Genomic DNA, 21,225 nt, shown 5'->3' on the forward strand with positions numbered 1-21,225 from the left:
GTGGAGGAGGTGGGCATGAAATGCTTCTAGTCAGCCACCTTGAAGCCCCCCTCTTGTGTTGTTTTTAGTCTTCATTTCTGAAATTTCTTACATTTAATTCTATTCTGAATTCTATCATCTAACCTGATTCGGATTTTTATGGTTTTTTCATCTTCTCTTATTGTGGTAAAATATGAATAATACCTTAAAATTTACCATTGTAACCATTTCTACGTGTACAATTCAGTGGCATTAAGTAGACTTGCCATGTTGTTCAACCGTTACCACTCTCCATCTCCAGAACTTTCTCACCATCCCAAACAGAAACTCTGTACAGTAGTCATGAAGTAATAACTCCTCATCCCTCCTCCATGTTCTTTCATCTGTTTCCTTATTTTTCCTAATGTCTCCTAGCTAGTTTTGAAATAACAGGTTACTGTTTTGATCTGTTTGGTGGGCCTGTCTTTTCTGACTCACTCTTGTGTTCTGAGAGGATGCTATTCTGCTCTTCATTCTCTTTTTTCTTATAACACCTGTGCATGGGATTTGATCTCAATCATTTTGTGCTTTATTTAGCTGAAATTAGTTTTTGTTTGTTTTTTTTTTTTCAGAGTCTCGCTCTGCCGCCCAGGCTAGAGTGCCATGGCATCAGACTAGCTCACAGCAACCTCAAACTCCTGGACTCAGGCTATCCTCCTGCCTCAGTCTCTCAAATAACTGGAAGTACAGACATGTGCCACCATGTCCGGCTGATTTTTTTCAATTTTTAGTTATCCAGCTAATTTCTTTCTATTTTTAGTAGAGATGAGGTCTCACTCTTGCTCAGGGTGGTCTTGAACTCTTACCTCAAGCGATTCTCCCAACTCAGCCTCCCAGAGTTCTAGGGTTACAAGTATGAGCCATTCCACCCGGCCTAGGTGAAATTAGTTTTTCTGGACTTTGAAAAGGCGGTGTGTTTTGGGATAACATCTCTAAGTTCATAAAACATCTCTTCTACTTGTGTTTTCTTGTAATGCAGAATTCAAAAATATGGTGTCCTGCTGTCTCAGACTCCCTACCTGTTCCCCACCTTTTATTCTTTCTGTCCATTCTCCTCCCAGCAATTTCTCTTCTGTGTGTGGCCACTTCTTGGAAAGAGCCCTGGTTGCTCAGTGTCAACAGTCTAGAGGGGGTAGATTACTGCAGCCTTCAGATTCTATCACAGGCCTGGTGCACTTACTCAATTCAGGATTGAGCAAAACCTCTCAGTTTCAGCTGCTGTTCTCAAACTCGCCCCCAGAGCTTTCCAGTGAACACCTGCTGGCACTTTAAGGCCTCCTGTCTGCTACTCCCTCCTGTGCAGATGCTAATATCAGGCAGATCTGGTGCCCCTTGGTGATGGTTTGCCCCACTCTCTTGTTCTGAAATTCATAGGGAAAGTTTTCTCCTCTAGTTTTATGGAAAATGTTACTCATGCGTTATTAGTTTTATTTGATCTATTTCCACAAAACGATGGGGCTGCTTCCATATTTACGAATTTCTGCCAAACCTTTTGACATAATTATTTTAAATGTGAGGATCCTATAGTTCTCAGTTTCCTGAAGCAGAGCTCCATTTGCCCAAACTAGTTAAGCCTGAGTCAGAGGAGGCTTTCAGAGTCCCCTGTGTCTAACACAGCACCTCATGTCTGTCTTTGCTCAGTCCATATTTTAGATGAGAAGTCAAAACACAATAGCCTAAAGAGCACATTGGTGGAGAGACATTTGGCTACTATTACAGGTGGAATAAGCTGGGCAGGTGGAGAGTCTGGAGGCAGGACCTGGTCAGAAATGTGTATGTTCTCTGTCTTTTCCTTCCTCTTTCTGTCTGTCTCTCTTTTTTCATAGAGACAGGGTCTCACTCTGTTGTCCAGGCAGTGTGCAGTGGTGTGATCATAGCTCACTGCAGCTTTGAACTGCTGGGCTCAAGTGATCTTACAGTCTCAGTCTCCCAAGTAACTGCAACTACAGACATGCATCACAACACTGGCTAATTGTTTTCATTTTTTGTAGAGACAGCATCAGGCCATGTTGCCCAAGCTAGTCTGAAACTCCTGGCCTCAAGCAGTCCTCCTTTCTCAGCCTCCCAAAGTGTGGGATTACAGACAGAACCACTGTACTTGGCCTTTGTCTTCTCTCGGTATTTACTTTTTCTAAATGCGCACAAACTGTATCTTCAATCTCTGCTCCTCTCCCTGCAAAGACCTGGTTCATGCACAGTTTTCTTCATCTTAGTCAATGATAAGGTCATTTTTTCCAGTTGCTCAGGCCACAAATCTCTGAAGGCATTTCACTCCTTTTCTCCCCCTCCCAACTGCAAACCTAAAATTTCAGCAAGGTTCATCTGCCCTATCCTCATATTGCAGCTAGAACTTGTCTACTTCTAACCACATTCCTCCATTTTCACTCTGCTCCAAGCTTCCATTATTTCCTGCCTAGATCATTGCAATATCCTTCAAACCCAGAGGTTCCCAAACTTTCTAGATTCACCAAGCACTTGTTGTCTGACTTCTAGGCCAAGATACTTAAAATACTTAAACTACAAAATATTTAACAGTCTTTATTAAGAAGTTAAGTGCCAACTATTGAATAAGAATTTATGGTATAGTAGGCAGGATAATGGCCACACACAGAGATGAAGTCCTCATCCCTGGAACCTATAAATGTTATCTTATTTGGAAAAAGGGTCTTTGGATGTGATTAAACTAAAGATCTTGACATGGGGTGATTATCCTGGATTATCGGGGTGAGTCCTAAATACAATCACATATGTCCTTATAAAACATAGGCAGGTGGAGATTTAATGGAGTCAGAAGAGGAGAAGAGAATGACCACAGAGGCAAAGATTGGAGTAATGCAGGAACACTAGTGAAGGAACGCTAGTTGCCACCAGAAGCTGGAAAAGGTAGCAGCAAAATCTCCCCAAGAGCCTCCAAAGGGAGTGTGGCTCTGTCAACACCTTATTTTTCTCCCAGTGATACTAATTTCAGACTTCTGGCCTTTAGACCTATGAAAATAAATTTCTGTTTTTTTTAAGCAGCCGCTTTTGTAGTGATTTGTTATAGCAGCCACAGAAAACCAATACAGTATTCCCTAAGTAATCCTTTGAAAAACAATACATACAAATTTAAAAAAATTCTATTTCACTCTTAACTACAATTACTTGCTAATGGGAGAGGTGTACCTGTTGGACACTGTACAACATCTCAAACCTTGGAATCAAATTGGACACTGCCAGCCTCATTTCCTGTTCCACATTGATTTTCAGAGGATACTTGCTTTTTAAATGAGTGACTGCCAAAAACCCAGCTTCACGAAGACATGGCATCCTTGAAAGAAATCTTGCATGACCTGATGCAGAAATTGTGAACTACCTACTTGCTAGAAGCTCCCACAGTGTCTAACAGATGTCAAGTGTTCCCATGAATCCTTCACAAAGTTAAAATACCCTGCTATACATACCCAGGTTAATCTGCTTTCATTTCCTGGGGACACTCTTGTGTACCTTTTGAAACACAGTTCAAACTGGCTGTCCTGCCCCGTAAAATTTATCAACATGGCACCCACAATGATCCTTTTAAAACATAAGTCAGATCTTGTCACTCTTCTGCTCAAACCTTCCCATCTCTTCTCATTTCTCTCAGGGTCAAAGCCAAAGTCCTCACAATGGCTTATACAGCCCTAAGTACATCAGGAGTCAACAAACATTTTATGTAAAGAGCTACACAGTAAATATATTAGTCTTTGTGGGCAACATCCTCTCTGTCTCACCTATTCCACTCTGCAGTTGTAGCATGAAAGCAGCCACATGGCTATGTTTCAATAAAAGTTTATTGACACAAATAGGCTGCACTGCACTGATTTGCTGACTCTTGCCCTATGTGATCTATTGCTATGCTGCTCCCTTTTACTCATTCCACTCCCATCTTCCTGAGCCCCCTTCCTGTGCCTTGAATACACCAGCAAGCTCCTGACTCAGGTCTTTTACACTTGCTATTTTTCCCTGCCTGGAATGTTCTTCTCACCTCCTTCAAGTCATTTCTCAAATGGTACCTTCTCATTGAGCATTTTCCTCACCAAATCATGTGAAATTGCAATTGCCTCCTTGCAATTCTCAATTTCCTCAATCTGATTCTCTTTACAGGGCCCGTTTCTCCCATAGTACTTTGAACCTTCTAATATACTGGGTAAGTTACCTCTTTATCATAATAATTGTTTATAGTCCTCCACTCCCTTGCCCATCACTAAACTGTAAAATCCATTAGGGCAGGGAAATTTTTCTCTGCTTTGTTCAGTAAGCGGCCAATGCCTTAAATAGTGTCTGGCACATAGTAGTGTAACTGAGGGAATGGCCTTAGAAAGGGCTGAGGGGGATGTTTTCTGTCTCTTTAAAACCTTCTCACTCTTTTCAAAAGTAAAACCTGCATCCCTGCCTCAGGCCAGTGGTCCAGAGGGACAGAAGAATGTCCTTTTTCCTTTCTGCTAGGAGATGGCTCAGTGGAACTGCTGGGGGAGGTCACAGGGATTGTCTTCAGCACAGATGGGACAATCAGAATCTGAACTGTAGTTAACAATTGTCTAAGCTGAAAACCTCCCTTTAAAAGCTCTGTATTTCTGTTTATGATTAGGACAATGGCATTTGAGACAGGCATCTCCATCCTCCTCATTTGCCAGTAAATTTGTCCTCCTTCTACTGAGTCCTGAGCTTTTGCAAACTAAGTGAATGTTTTTCAGAGTGTAAATGTAGTGTGGCATGCAATTTTTTATCCCTTGTTTAAAGTTACAATGCCTGGTCATAAGCCAGTATTTTTAAAAAGAAATATGTAAACCAGATACAAAATGATAAAATCCCTCACTCAAAATGTTCAATTCAAATAGCCTTAAAGTTTCTCATGTCATTTAACTCTTTAAATTTCCAACCTTCAGAATGGCACTCTTACCTAAAACAAACGCTTTGAATTATTAGGAAATAAATGATATAACTCAACACTAACTAGCAGGTAACAAATGATGACATAAAACAGATTCCTCATGTGCACATGTAAGCATAAATTTTTGTAATAGACACACATTGAAAATCTTTCCAAGCATGCATCAGAACTCATTTTCCAAACCAGTCGTTTTTCTTGAGAACGAGCAATATTAGTCTTCAAACTGTAGGTGGAGCTCCAAACCACAGATTCATCTTAATGCTGCTGGTTTTAGGATAGCCTTTTTCTCAAGGGACAACTTCATCAGGTTATTCCAAATTGAACTGAAAGGGACATAATTTGCAAGCATTGATAATGCATAAACCTAATGATCCCAGTGCAGTTGCTACATTTCCCTTTCTTTGAGCCAGCTGATCCCACATCTTTTTCTTCCCAAGGATTTACTTTTCAAATTCTATTTGTCATTTTATATTCCCAGTGGGTTCACAGCAAAAAATGTTAACAATGTGAATAATTTGTCTTTAGTATACCTTGCATTTCTGCCTTCAGAGCACACCATTCTCTAGCAGTGTTCAAGATAGGCTGTTGTAGTGTCTCCATACATGGAACTCACCTCCCTCCCACCCCCCCACCCCCACCTTGGGAATCTTGCTTATCTTTTAAAGATTTTTTTCCTTTTGATGAGTCTAAGCCTTCTCCCATGAAAGCCTTAAAAAACAAGAACTGAGGTTTATTTTTCATTGTGGTAGAACCATGCCTGACATAGATCCATGAGCATGATAGATTCTCAATAAACATTTTATTCCGTTAATGAAGGCATCCAGCTTTAGGCTTTATGCTTCCAGCTCTACCTGCCTTGTAGAGAAGACTTGATCCCAAGAGCATAACAATATTTATTGAGTATCATTGGGGGCTGTAAGCCATTCCAGGTACTCAGGATGGAACTGTGAGCAAGTCAGAAAAAGATCTTGTCTTCCTGGAAATTCTATTCTAGTGGGAAATGAAAGACAATAAACAACTTAAACCATATCAGACAGTGGGAAGGACTACGAAGAGAATTAAAATAGGACCACGTGATAGAGGGTGACTGGGTAGCTACTTAGAATGGGTGGTCAGAAGTTCTCTTTGACGAGGTGACATGTAAACTGAGGCATGGATGACATGATGGAGCCAGCCAAGTGAAGAGCAGAGTAAAAGGACCCCAGGAAGAAGAAAGATCTGCACAAAGGTCTTGAGTAGAGCAGCAGAAGTTCACATGATGTGGCAGAGAGTAGCTAGCAAAGAGGTGAGTGGGAGATGAGGTCAGAGAGGCAACAGGGGCCCAATCACTCTGGAATCCAGGGTAAGGAATTTAGACTTTTATTCCAAATGTCATGGGAATTCATGGGAGGGGTTTAAGCCCAGGAGTGATGAAATACGACTTTTCTTTAAAAAAGATCATTAGCTGCTGTTGTAAGAACGCATTGAGGTAGGTAATAATGGATGTCCTTCCTGCACTAGTGAGATTACCCCTCTAGGTATGGTATTTATCACGGGAGTAACAAGTAGACAAGTGAAATCTCTGTATAATATTCCTTGTTGTTAAACAACATCCCTGCCCCCACCGCCAGAAAGCTCCTCTGCCCATCTTTTCTTTCCTCCTTCCTTCCCTTCCTACCTCCCTCTTCCCTTTCAGCTAGGCAGGAGTGAAGTGGCTACTTATCGGCACTATCATAGCCTTGAACTCATAGGATCAACCAATCCTCCTGAGACAGTCTCATTAGTAGCTGGGAGTACAGGTGTTCTCCACCTGCCTTACTTCAGTCTCTGTTTGCTATTCCCCAGTACTACATATCAGGTTAAGAATTTCACCTTATAGGAGTTTTTTGCTGCTTCCCATGAATGAGGAAGTAGGAATGAGCACGCAAGAGTGCAGGAGACGGGACACTGGAGCCTGCACAGGGCCAGGAGGCTGCTATGTACAGGAAAAGTGGTCATGGCCAGGTGTGGGCACCAGGACGAAAGGGAACCTCAATTCCTATTAGGTGAGGTGCTCAAACCTATTTGCTGACCTCCAACCTTTGGGGCAGAGGTAGGTAGGATATTCTCCTCAGTTATGCCAAGAGACTTTTGTAGCCTTACAAAACTTGCACATACAAAAGCGTTCAGTTTTCAACTTTTCTGGTTAAGCAACAAATGAAGAATGTCAAAATTTCTTTTCCTTCTTTTTTTGTGTTTCTATTTTTTAGTAGACACAGGTTCTCGCCCTTGCTCAGGCTGGTCTAAAACTCCTGACGTCAGTGATCCTCCAGTCTTGGCCTCCCAGAGTGCTAGAATTTCAAGCATGAGCCACCGTACCCAGCCAGAAATGTAACATTTTCAACTTGGCCAGGGTTTTCTTGTTGTTTCTGGTTCCTAGAAAGCTAAGAGTGCTTACCCTTGCCCTAGATGCCAAAAACTCTGGCCAATATTTACAAATTCTCTCCCTAAAAGACTAGATCCTTCTTCCTATATCTTCTTAGCTGTCAAGTACTGTTAGCAACTGGGCATGTCTACTTTCTAATATCAGAAAGAATCTCAGTGTGGAGATTGCTGTGTTTATTATTAAGCACACCCCTCTTACATGTGTCTAGGTTACAGCTTCTTAAAGTCTTCTCATCATAATCTTAATATGTAGTATGTTTGTAAATTCTGTTAACATACTTACTTGTAAGTTAAACATGACAAAAAAGAGCTACTTTAGAGATGGTGATCAGTGGTTGCAGATACTCTTGCTCCTTACCCCACCAGCCCTCTTTCCACCTGCACTTCCACCATAACAGTACCCACCTGCTGGATTTGTTTCCTGCTGTACCCCTAACAGCTAGAACAGGACCTAGCACACAGTAGATGCTCAATATTTACTGAGGTAGAGGTTGAATGGATTGTATTTTGCCCTGTGTTGTCTCCTGCCAGAACCCCACCTATACTTTATGCCTGCCCTATGACCTGAATCTCCAGGGCATCAATTTCTTTAGGCCCAACCCACCATCTTTACATTCTGAAGGGAAAGAATCAGTAGAGATTAGAGTTTTGAAGATAAAGTGCCCTGTACAACTGTCTTCTCATGTTTAAGTGCAGTGGATCCATGAGAGTCAATAGTAGACCCTAGTACTGGCATACACATTAGTGCTTGTTGGAGGAAGGAGAAAGGAAATGATCCAGTAAGTGCCTTCAACCATAAGTCTGAAAAACTGATGACCACACAGAATCCCTCCAAGAGAAACATACACAAAAGGGGTTGGGATAAATGAGAGATCTGGAGGCTGGCTTAGTGGAGGAAGTTAACATCTGTGTTTGGGCTGTAAGCTTGACCTTGAAGTATAGATCCTGTCATCACAGTAACAAACTCACAGGGAGGGCTCCCTAATAAATTTTGGGAAATTGTCCACAGAAAGTTAAACTTTTAAACCAAAGCATAAAGTTTCAGAGTGATGATATACAAACTGTCCTGAGAGAGAATGACTAGCAGGCTTGCAGAACCTTTTGGAAAGAGAGTGTCTGAATATTTATATATACATATATCTACAAACAGAACTGTTTGTATTTGATGTGTATAACTGTCTTGTCCTGGACTCAGGAGCAGGAAATGAGTGACATACACTCATTTTTGATACGTTTTATACGTGTTTTGACATTAAAAAATTAGTCTTATGTTTTATAAGCAATAAAATCTGTTCCCTAAAATCTCAGACTACCAATTTTGTGCAGAAAGTAACACAAGCTGAAAAATAAATTCAAAAGTTTTCCTGTCCCCCAGCTATAAATCCCGAAAGGTTTAGCGAAGTCTGCAGTTGTACTGGGATCCCTCCTTAAACGCGGGGTGTATGTGAGTGTGATAGAGGGGCTATCTGGCAGGAAACCCCTACGCAAATCAAAATAAGTTCAAAAACAAATGTTATCTTGGTCATTACTTCCGCTTTCGTGCCTATTGAGTTCTCTTTACCAAGATGGCCGCCGCAGATCGCTCTTCTCATTGGTCAGATTTTCCTCAAGTGACGATTCCAGCCCCACCCACTAACTCACCACGCCAACTCCGTGTTTTAGAAAGTATAATTGGCAGGCGAGCAGAAGTGGGCGGGGCGGACGACGGATGTGACGTTTCCGGAAGTTCCGAGTGTCATCTGCGGGGAATGGTGGGGAAGGGTTCCGGGAAGGGTCCCGAGAAGGTGCTGCGTAGGGGCTTTGAGCGTAGTCGGACTGTGAAGGGGAGCGGCCTCTGTGAGTGTGGGGCCTGCAGCCTGCTCCTCCCCCCGCGTCCCCAGCCCCGCCCGCCGCGCGCGAGGTCCCTGACGGCTCCGCTCCCTACGGGCTGGCGCTTCACCAGCAAGGCCTGGAGCTTCCCTGCCTGCTGCATTCGAAAGACCCGTAAACCTTAGACGCATTTCCCTGGGGTTCGCAACTTGGGCTTGAGCGCCTGCAAGAAGATTGCCTCAGCAGTTGTCTGTAGGTCCCTCTCCACTGTCACGCCCCCTCCGCTCATTCGTACCACTTCCTTCGCCTCCTCCTTGTGTTCCCCTCAGTCCTTTACTCCGCCCTTCCCCCTTATTTGCGGATGCAACATCTCTTTGGAGTTTCCCAACGCGGTAGAATCGGGCGCCGCTTACTGGCCTCGGCAAGGGGTTGGTTCCTCGCTTGACCCACAAGTACCTCCCAAGAGGTACTGAAATGCAGCGAACATCCTGCGTCTAGTTAGTTTTCCTGAGGTGTGGAAAGGTTTACTAATTAGGCGGCTTGGGGAGGTTTTAGATTTGTTTATGGCTTTCCGAATCCCGAAAGAGGCTTCGTGGGAGATGAAATGTTTCTGCATCCCTAGTAGTAGTCCACACAGCTTTTGTGCCGTTTTGTTTTAGAGGGGACGCTTTGTGGAGGGAGTGTGACCCGAAGATTGAAGAGACCGAAAGAGAGAATTGGCCCAGAAAAGACTATCTCTGAGGGAAGAGTTGTAGAAAACAAAAGCAGTGGATAGACAAATGAAACTGAAATGTGAGGATTCCTGGGCAGATTGGAATCCTGACTGAAGCAAAAGATCTCTGTTGGGAGGGGTAAATGTATGAGATGGAAAAGATAAGGTGGGGCCAATTGATAACAGGGCCTTGCATTCCAAGATGAATTCTACTTTAGCTTGTATGGTGTACTGGTTAGATTATGTTGTAATTCAATATGTATCAAATACCCAGATTCCTTTTGGAGATGATGGAGAATGGTGGTATGTGATTGGAATTTGGAACCTGATTTTTTTTTTTTTTTTTTTTTGAGACAGGGTCTCCCTCTGTCACCCTGGCTAGAGTGCAGTGGCATCATCGTAGCTCACTGCAACCTCCAAATCCTGGGCTCCAGCAATCCTGCTCCAGCCTCCCTAATAGCCCGAACAACAAGTACACGCCACCATGTGCAGCTAATTTTTCTATTTTTTGTAGAGATGGGGTCTGGCTATTGCTCAGGCTGGTCTGGAATTCCTGGCCTCAAGCAGTCCTCCTGCCTTGGACTTCCAAAGTGCTAGGATTACAGGTGTGAGCCACCACGCCCAGCCTGGAATCTGATTCTAACAGCAGCTGTTATCTGCAAAGACTGTAGAATTTCTGGAGTTGGGACCCACGGGAGGGAAAACTCCCAGGTTAGTTGGTTTATTTTTGCATTTCAGATTACCTTGGGCCCTTTTGTTATTCAAGGAGTGCTTAGTCTTTGAAGATGAGTAAGTTGTTGTTTTCAAGATCTAAATACCTTGCCACAATAATAATGAACAATGTTATAGACTAACTGGAATAGTGGTTTAGTAAGTTGAGTTATGATTATAACCATTCATTCCCAGACTAGTTTCCCTAACTAACCTTATGCTCAAATATGAAAAATTATACCACAGAAAATGTCAGTTATTCTCAGATTAAATAAAAATGATCAAACTTGAAGTCTGTTAACAATCTCTATGAAAGTTCACTGAGTGTGCTGTGCCAGGTACTGGAGTGGATTTAAGTGTGTAGCAGATATAATGGAAAGTAACATAGACTGGAACTATTTTTATGGTGCTGGGGCAAGGCCACCTGATGACAGGGAATGATTCACTTGAAGGGTAGAACTGAATCCCTGTGGCCCATTATCGTTATATTCCTTATACCGCCTAATTAGGGCACAGAGATTGTGGGGGTTTTGAGTCTGCCAATCTTCTCATCATTCTGATTTGGGCTTCCTTCTTGTAGGAAAAAGACCTTTTTTGATGTAAGGCACAGCACATGGTATTTTCTCTTATTTTCTTCTTAAGGTAGAGATGTGTGAGATAAACACACTGTGCTAGACTGTGCTGGGATGATGGGGGCAATGGTGTTGATACCATCTGTTTTCTCTTTTCTGTCTCAGAACGTTTTAGTCCTGATGCCTGACCATGGAGATGTGAGCCTCCCACCCGAAGACCGGGTGAGGGCTCTCTCCCAGCTGGGTAGTGCAGTGGAGGTGAATGAAGACATTCCACCCCGTCGGTACTTCCGCTCTGGAGTTGAGATTATCCGAATGGCATCCATTTACTCTGAGGAAGGCAACATTGAACATGCTTTCATCCTTTATAACAAGTATATCACGTAAGACACCCACAGTTTCCTTTTTCTCTTCCGGTGACTGATGTCTCACTTATTCTGCTCAGAATTGCTAAAACTAGAGAACTTTACAGTATCATCAGCATTAATCATTTTTGCTAACAACTCCTACATATTAGCAGTCCTTGCTATTCAAAGACATGAGTACCCAAGGTGTTATTTTCATGACTCAGTACTTTCATGAGTAAGAGATTTAGCTCTTTGGCCTATGCCTACATGACCCAGCTGTTAGACAAAAGAGTTGGTGGCTAAACTAGATATGTATTGATGAATGCTTTTACTGTCCGCTTTCTATTAAGGCAGCCAATCATAGGATTATTGCTGGAGTCCAGCAGAGCCAAAATTCCTCACTCCACTTATTTTATAGCAAATTGAGTGATACAGGAAAAAGTTTTTCTTCTTCTAACCTTTATTTTAATCATGCAAATCATCAAATAATTGCCCACAGTTTGTGTGACTCATCACAATAAGATTGTACCCTTGAGCTGCTTATCTTCCTAGGGTAGGCAGCAAAAATAGATTTCAGTACTGTTAACAGGGAGCAACTCCTAATGCCCATGACAATGAAATGATGTGTAATTTAGAAAGGCAATAATGTTAAAGGTCTTCTTTATCATTTCTATTCTTGTTCTTTCATAATACCAAGACCTTTAAAAAAAATTGGCTCTTCAGAATTCATACACTATTTCGCCTGCATAACATCATGTAGTCTTCACAGTTCTGTGAGTACTGTGTAGGGCGTGTCATCCTCCCATTCTACATATGAGGAAACAAGCTCAGGATTTAGTAATATGCTCAATGTTCCACAGTTTAGAGTAACAAAACCCAGTTTTCCAACTCCTTAATCAGGAGTCATTCTATAGCAGGTCCTGTTTCTTTTGTTTTCCATTTAGTAGTGTTCTATGAGTTGAAGGTAGGCTTTCAAGATAATAGTGATGAGCCTCAAGGACTATTTTGTGTTTTTTATTATTATCAGACAGGGTCTTGCTCTTGTCACCCAGGCTGGAGTTCAGTGGTGTGATCATAGCTCACTGAGCTCAAGGCATCCTCCCACCTCAGCTTCCCCTGTAGCTGGGCCTACAGGTGTGTGCCACTATGCCTGGCTAATTTTTAAATTTTTTTATAGAGATAGATTCTCGCTATGTTGCTCATGCTGATCTCAAACTCCTGGCCTCAAAGCATCCTCCTGCCTCAGCCTCCCAAAGTCCTGGGAGTACAGGAGTGAGCCACCGTACTTGGCCCTATTATTGTTTTTTTAATAGGTCACATATATATATGGTACACAATTCAGAAGCAAAAAAGAGTATATATCATTAAAAAGTAGGTCTCCCTACTGACTCCTCTTTTCCCCCAAATTCTCAGTTCCCCTCCCCAGAGACAATCACTCTATAATCAGTTTCTTAAATGTCATCCGAGAGATGATATATGCATATCAGTTATATCACATTAAGTTTTGATCACAAACTCCTCCAAAGCAGGTTTGTCAGCTTTGGCACTCTTGGCCTTTTGGACTCAATGCTTCTTTGTTGTGGGGCTGTCCTATGCATTCTAGGATGTTTAGCCAGCGACCCTGGTTTGTCCTCATTAGATGCAGTTGTAACAACAAAATGTCCCCAGGTATTATCTAATGTTCTCTGAATGGCAAAATCACGCCTGGATGAGAACCAATGCTCTAAGGAAAAGAATGAGGAAAAGTAGACTGCCTAGGATTTATATTGTAATTTTAGAATGGAAGAAACAGACTGCTGTTGTCTTTTTTTGTTTTTTTTTTCTTAATTTAGAAGTATTGCTTGTGTTAAAAGGGAAAAAACCTTAGACAAGTTAATTTAGCAGAGGTTAATTGAGCAGAAAATGGTTCATGATCTGGGTAACACTCAGGACCAAAGTGGTTCAGGATGCTCTGCCCCACAGCAGAGGCTGTGCAGGCTTATTTATAGCCAGAGGAAAGGAAATGAGATAGAAAAATAGCCTGATTGGTTACAATACCATGTTTGCCTTATTTAGTCATATTTTGGCAGTCTTGAGCCTCTGATTGGATGGAGGGTCAGCTGCTCTGATTGGGTGAGACTCAGCTACTTGTAACCTCTTTATGTTAAGTTACAGTTTGTTTCCACATTAAGGTAGCTTACAGTTCACACTATATATGGAGGCAGCTTTAGGCTAAACTTAATTTACCACGTGTTTTCTCAAAAATCTTATACTGCATTAATGCCATCATGCCCTGTCATGTGGCCTCAACATTGGTAAAGTTTTACAGAATTATTATTACAGTTCTGCTTCTCTTTGTTGTTACGAGTTTTTTATTCCTAGGCACAAAATTTATTTTCCTGAAAAGTTACTTTGGCTACTGTCCTCCTTATATACTCTACTGCTGATAGAAATAATATTCTTGTATATTTCCAGTCATTTTGTAGATCTCTCAGAATGAAACCCAGGGGCACAATTCCTTTGCAGAATCACTAATCAAGAAAGTTAAGTAGAATCATGGAAGCACTCTACCAGGTATTTTCTGAAGGGCCTTGCCCCACATGGAAAGTGCTTTCAGGGCAAGGGCCATATTCATTCAGCAAATATATATTGAGTATATCTGCTATCTACTTGGCACTGCACTAGGTACTAGATATACAGGGTGTATAAAAGGTGAATAAAATGGTCCCTGCCCTTGTATTCCTTTCTAGGTATGGGAGAAGACCATAAAAAGATAAGCAAATAAACATGTACAGTTGACCCTTGAACACCACAGAGGGTAGGGGCGCCAACTCCCTGTGTAGTTGGGTATCTGTGTATAGAATTTGACTCTTAGGTTGAAAAGACCTTAGCATGTTCTGGAGATTGAAAGATCATTGTGTTTGGAGTGTAGCCAGCAAAAGGGAGAATGGCTCTAGATAAGATTGGCGAGGCAGGCGGGGCTGGATCACACAGGACTTTATAGGCTATGGTAAGGAGTATGCATTTTACCCTGAGAGCAATAGAAAGCCATTGAAAAGTTTTGAGCGAGGTTTTGGCCTAAACTTACTTATTATTTTTAAAATATAAATTTTGGCAGTTGTGTGATGAATGGTGGAGGGAGTGTTAAAAGAAGGCAGGGAGACTAGGAACCTCTTGCATGCCGGTGGCTTGAGGTAGTGTGGCAGCATGGAAAGAGGCAGATAGATAGATTTGGTATTTTGAAGATAGAGTCCATGGGACTTCCTGATATAATAACTTGGAAAAGATGGTATTGAGGTTGACTTCAAGTTTCTTCCTTGAGCAATTTAGGGTATGGTAAACCATTTGAGATAGGAAAAGTGTCAAAAAGGGGTTGGGGCCAGTCATGGTGGCTCATGCCTATAATCCTAGCACTCTGGGAGGCCAAGGCAGGAAGATCACTTAAGGTCGAGTTAGAGAACAACCTGAGCAAGAGCGAGACCCTGTCTCTACAAGAAATAGAAAAATTATTCAGGCCTGGTGGCCAGCACCTGTAATTCCAGCTACTTGGGAGGCTGAGGCAGGAGATCACTTGAGCCCAGGAGTTGGGGGTTGCAGTAAGCTGTGATGACACCACTGCACTGTAGCCCAGACAGTAGAGCAAGACTGTCTCAAAAAGTTTGGGGTGGGGGGGGTTGCATAGAGGGGAGACTCAAGAGTTCAAGCAGGAGGTTGAATGTACCAGTTGGAACTCAGAGAACTCTAGGCTGGAAATACAAATGAGGAAGTCCTCAGCATAAGATAGTTCTGTAGCCATGGAAAAAGAACCTTTTCTAGTGAAGAGGTGCTTAATCTGGGTTTCAGAGACCTCATAAGGATTCACTGATTGAAGTCAAAGGGTCCATGAACTTGGATGGGAAAAACTTTTCTTTTTTTTACTAAGCACTGACTGAAATTTAGCATTTCCTTCAATTTTGAATGTAGGCCTCAAACCACAGTAGTTTTAATAATATTTGTAATTTTGTGACCAATAGAAATCAAGATATTTTTATATCACATTACAGTCATTGCCAACATCTCAAAATAGCATGTATACTTACAATTACTTCAGAATTACAGTACAGAATTATTAGATCCACAACTAGATCTTGTTATTTAATAAAGAACATTATAAAGAAGCACATCACAGTTTTTAAAAATATTTTGAAAACTGTATTTCTGTAAAATAGATTTATTTTGAATCCTTTGTACTTTATATTATACCTTAAAAAGTTATTACGAGAAGGGATCCATCGACTTCACCAGGTGCCAGAAGGTTCCATGCACAGAAAAGGGTCAACAATCCTTGATAATGAGACTATAGAATGAGAAGAGAAGGAGCCTAGGACAGAGCCCTGAGGTTGGTTAGTGGAGGGAGAGCCAACAGAAGATACTTCCAGGAAAGTTTAAAAGGCGGGAGGAAATTCAGGAAAGAGCAGTGTCATGTGAGCCAAAAGAGGTCGGTGTTTGAAGGAGAGTGGCCAACTGTGTCAGATGGATGAGGATAGAGGGCTGGCCTTTGGGTTTGGTAACAGGATGTCACTGCTGATCTTGGTAAGCAGTTTCTCTAGAAATGTAGAAGAGAGACTAGATTAGAAAGGATGGAAAGGACAGCAAGAAAGTGGAAGCAACGAGTATAGACCTGACGTTGGCAAATTTTTTTTCCGTACAGGGCCAGATAGTAAATACTTTTGGCTTTGTGAGTTGTTTGATCTCTGTCAAAACCTCTGCTTTGTAATGTGAGAGGGTCATAAACAACACACTAATGAATGGATGTGGCTGCTTCCCATGAAACTTTATTGATGAAATCAGATGGCTAGCCTGATTTGGCTCACCAGCTGTAGTTTCCCAAGCCCTGGTGTAGACAACTCTTTAGAGAACTTTGGATAGGATGGAAAGTAGGAAAAGGGGAACAAGGAGTGTGTGAATGTGTGTATGTATCTTAAGATAGGAGATTCTAGAACATGCTTTTGCTGATGGAAAGGATCCTGTGGAGAAGGAGAGGCTGATGGTCCAGAAGAGAGTTTAACTATAGCAATAAGCTCCTAAGAAGGCAAGAGGGACTAGGATTAAGAGTACACGGATGCTTAAGAAATTGATTTTTTTTATGTGATTTGGTGTTACTTTGAGAAACATGATTATCAGTGTTAACAGCAAGACTGATACGGGGAGTCTGTCCCTGTATAAGGTGTTCCACTTACGGGACCATTTAATATGATGAACTAGGCCTGGAGGAGAGAGGAGTGGGGAGTAGATTTAGCAGCTCATTTACTTGATTTATGGCTGGATTTATGGTTTAATTTGGGATTTTGTTGGGTTGGCTTGACCTGAAGCAATAAAGGTAGCACTACCTTCATTTTTCTTGAGATACCTTGAAGATCCTGATGCTGATTCTGTGAGCTGACAAGTGCAGCAGTTAAGATGTTCTAGCTCAGTGATTCTTTACCTATTTTTCTACCATATTTTACTTGGTATCAATAACAGTAGCTCACTTTTCAGGTAACTACAACCGAGGAGAGAGGAGAGGAAATAGACATCTACCTCACCACTCCTCTGCATCCTGCACTATTGAGAATCATTGTTCTGGACCTTTTGTGCATGCTTTAGTTCAGGATTTTAAAAGGCATGTTTGTTCTTTTTCCTGGAGCAGTTCAGGCATCTTAATGATCTCAGGCATATTTCCCCTCAGTGGTTTCCCTAATGTAGGAATGCTTTGCCTTTTGCAGACCCCAGTATAGAAGACAGACCTTTAGCATATTATATCAGTACATATTTTTATGATGAGCACAGACAGTAAGCCAGGCAGTGAATTCTTTCATAGCTTTTTATGGTCATCGACTAGGCTGCACAGAAGGGAGTCACAGAGTATTCAGGCAATTCCTATCTGCTATGTGAGCCTCTGGTAACACAAACCCTCTTTCTGAAAATGAACTGTCACCTATGTTGAAAATGTTTACTGGGTTTGGGCTTTATAGACTGAAGAAGGTTTTATCTGTGATTATGTTTACCTTGCTGACTAACTTTTAAGATTGGGAGAAATGAGATAATGGTCCTTAATACATCCATGTTATATTAGTAGAATTTCTGCTTGATTTTTTAAATTATTTGTTTTTTATAGAAATTTAACACTTGTTTATGATTTAAACAATTTTTTTCGGACACCTCAAGGGAGATACTAAAGTGAAAAGAAAAGTCCCATCTATTAGAGTGACCACTGGTATGTTTCTTGCGTGTAAGACATTATTTATGCACGTGGAAGCACATGGGTTCATACGTGTATCCTTTTTCCTTACAGCATCATGAATGGGATCATATGATGTATTCTGTCCTGTGACTTGCTTTCTTAACAGTAGTGCCTTTCCATATCAGGATGTACTGAGCCATCTCGTTCTGCCTCATGGCTGTTCCATTTGCCTGGAACAGTCTTATCCTAGATCTTTTCATGGCTCGCTGTGTTCCAGTCCTTACCCAAATGGCATTCTTTGTGATACCTTCCTTAACTCCTCCATCTAAAATATCTACCCTTCCCCTATCACATTCTATCCCCCTTTCCTAGCATTGATTATCTAACATACTTTTTGTTTTGTTTATTGTCTCTTCCCCCACTGTAATGTAAACTTTATGATGGGGAGGAAGTTTTGACTGTGCCATTCACTGCCGTATCCCCAGCCTTTAGAATGATGCCTGACTCCATAGATGCTCAGTAAATATTTGTTGAATGAATGAGTGACTGATTACATTGTTTTCTTATTTAAGTACCCCATAATTTATTAATTTATTAAATAATTCCCTTGGTGGACATTTAGGTTTTTTTTTTTTTTAGTTTTCCTTAATTTTATAAACAATGCTATATCGAATACTCTTATATGTATATTTTTGTACTATCGTATAGTCTCTAAAATAGGTTCCTAGAAATAGAATTGTGTGTTTAAAGGATATTCATATTTTGAATTTTGAATAATTATTTCCCAGCTTTTCCCTCCCCTAAGAAAAAAAAGTTTACATCACTTTACAATTCTGCTAACAGTGTATGAGGACACCCATTTCCCTACACCCTTGCCTATGCCAGGTATCATCAACCTTTAAGTCTTTGCCAATCTGATGGATGAAAATGACATCTCATCTTAATTTGAATTTCTTTCATTGTGAGTGAAGTTGAGCACCATTTCATGTATTTATTCACCATTTGTATTTACTTTTCTGCTTATCTCTTCTTTTTCCATTGTTGTATTAGGTTGTTTTGCTCATGTTTTTGCTAACACATCTTTTTTTTTTTGCTTTGGTATATTTCTTCTCTAGTTTGTAACCAGGTATAACCCCAGGGAACAGTATACATCTGGGCCACTGCTATTCTATGCCTAGAAAGTTTCTGCCCTGGTGTTAGCATCTTCATCTCTTATTCTTGCTCATATTTCTTTTGTGTGTGTGTGAGACAGGGTCTCTCACTCTGTTGCCTGGGCTAGAGTGCAGTGGTGTCATCATAGCTCACTGCAGCCTCAAATTCCTGGGCTCAGGTGATCCTCCTGCCTGAGCCCCCAGAGTAGTTGGGACTACAGGTGCACTCCACCACACCTGGCTAATTTTTTTATTTTTTATAGAGAGGTGGTCTTGCTATGTTGCTCAGACTGGTCTTGAATTCTTGGCCTCAAGGACTTCTGCAGCCTCAGCCTCCCAAAGTGCTGGGATTACAGTCATGAGCCACTGTGCCTGGCCTGATTACATTTTTTTTTTTTGGTTTGTTTATTAGTAAAGATAATCATATAAGTATATATCAGATGCTGGCTATGTTCTAGATACTATGCTTAGCTCTTTATTTTTATTATCTCTCTAAGTGTCACAGCAACCCTATCAGGGTGTACTAGTTAACTTCTGTCTATGTAATTTATGTACTATTAATATATGTAGAGAAACTGAAGGATGGTGAGATTAAGTGATTTGCCCAAGGTCACAAGGCTAGTAAATGGCAAAGCCAGGATTTGAGCCCAGGCACAGTGGCTCTACGGCCTGCCCGCCTCACCACCGAGCTCTTTTACCTCCAGTATGGGTAATGGGTTATGTTGCCCATTGTCTGTTTTCAAGAGATCTTTCTGCCCATATCCCCATTCAGAAAATTGACTACTGTTGCTGAAACAAGGGCAAGGTATTCATGTACGGGTCTAGGAGTTTTTTCTTTACTTATAAACTAGATTCTATTACATGGTTCAAAGTTAAATAATATAGAAAGGCATTCGGTGAGAAGTTCCACTCCCACTCTTATCTCATTCTATTTCCCCTGCCTTCTACATTTATTAGTTTCTGTGTATACTTCCTGTTTCTTAGTATACTTACAAGCAAAATAAAGAAATATAATAGGTCCTTTTGTTCAGTGCCATTTTGTTGTAACATTGAAGAGAAAAAAAATCGATTCCCAGCCAGGGCCACTGTGTGGGGTCTGCGTCTTCTCTGTATGTCTGTGTGGGTTTTCTCTGGGTTCTCTGGCTTCCTCCCGCATCCCAAAGATGTACATGTTGGGTGAATTGGCGTGATAAAATGCTCTCAGTCTGAGGGAGTGTGAATGTGTGTGTGAGTGCATCCTGGGATGGGTCCTGTCCAGAGCTGGTTCCCACCTTGTGCCCTGAGCTGCCAGGATGGGCTCTGGCCACCTGTGACCCTGAACTGGAATAAGTGGGTAAATAGTAATCTTTCTTGTTTTTATTAATCTTCTTAAATGTATGTATAGCTCACATTTACTTCAATGTTTAATATTAGAAGTGTTTTGGTCTACCTTTAGAAGTTTAGTGATGTGTTTGTGACCAGAAGTATGCCATAGGATCTTAACTCGTGTGTGTGTCAATTAGCCTGTGGTAAAACTGGTTTCCTTATATGTCATTTCACTTAAAGTTGCAGTTTCCAAGAACCTGTTGACATTGTTGAAGACTTAATTGTACATACATATGTATATATAATGTTCCCCCTTTCTTACACATAAAGTACCATACTGTATATACTTTTTTACGGTTTTCTTTACTCAACTCATCCAAAGGCTAAGACCTTTGGATCTTTGGATTCATGCATCAAATATTTATTGAGTGCCTCCTTATACAAGGCACTGTGCTGGCTTTAGAGTATAAAAGAAGCATTAAACATAGAAATCTTTGGCCCCAGGAAATTTACAGTCCAGTTCTGTAACGTGAGCCTAACTGAACATAAAGTGTGATATTTATATGACATGCTGCTTTCTTGGCTGATTCAGGCCTCAATGGAAAGCACACTCTGCCTGCTGAAGGTAGAAAATATGCATCTTTTTCTTTGGGGCCAAGGCAACATCTACTGAATTATGTCTCTAGAATATAAGAACTATATCTTATTCATCTTAATATCTTCTCCAGGACTTTATGGTTTGAACAAATGACTCTGTACTTGTTTTAAATATAAACTTGAAGGAAATTGTTTTATGTCTTTTTCATGAACCCAAAGGGAAGATTTTTAGAACCATTTTGATTGTAGAATTCATCCCTGCCTGAGGAACCTTGTCAAATAGGATTGAAATGAAATTTTCATGCACCTAATATAGAACTGAAGGAGGAGAGCTTATCTATAGAGGGTTTGTTTTGGAGAGAGTCATCTCCTTTTTCCCTTATTGAGGCTTCCTCCTCCATTTACTCCTACTCCATGGGCACAAAGTGGAGAAGAATTAGTTTATCCCAACTAGAGTATAGTATTTTAGAGCTGTGGGAGAGCTACTTTCAATTTATTTGTTTTGGATCT

General features: G+C 41.2%; 1 protein-coding gene across 2 annotated transcripts in view; it reads left to right on the forward strand.

Annotated features, from left to right (window-relative positions):
* The first annotated feature begins 9,061 nt into the window (after positions 1 to 9,061).
* Positions 9,062 to 21,225, forward strand: part of LOC123637060 (STAM binding protein) — a 28,550-nt gene continuing 16,386 nt past the window's right edge. The window contains exons 1-2 of one of the 2 annotated variants that reach the window (XM_045549882.1): positions 9,062 to 9,391; positions 11,300 to 11,517. In XM_045549882.1, the coding sequence (XP_045405838.1) occupies positions 11,315 to 11,517 (203 nt within the window). In that variant the 5' untranslated portion in view covers positions 9,062 to 9,391; positions 11,300 to 11,314. Of the gene's footprint in view, positions 9,392 to 10,403; positions 10,563 to 11,299; positions 11,518 to 21,225 lie in introns of those variants that run through there. The other variant, XM_045549881.1, reaches the window with a different exon arrangement.

The sequence above is a fragment of the Lemur catta genome, chromosome 4 (genome assembly GCF_020740605.2).
Source record: "Lemur catta isolate mLemCat1 chromosome 4, mLemCat1.pri, whole genome shotgun sequence".
NCBI classification, from domain to species: Eukaryota; Metazoa; Chordata; class Mammalia; order Primates; family Lemuridae; genus Lemur; species Lemur catta.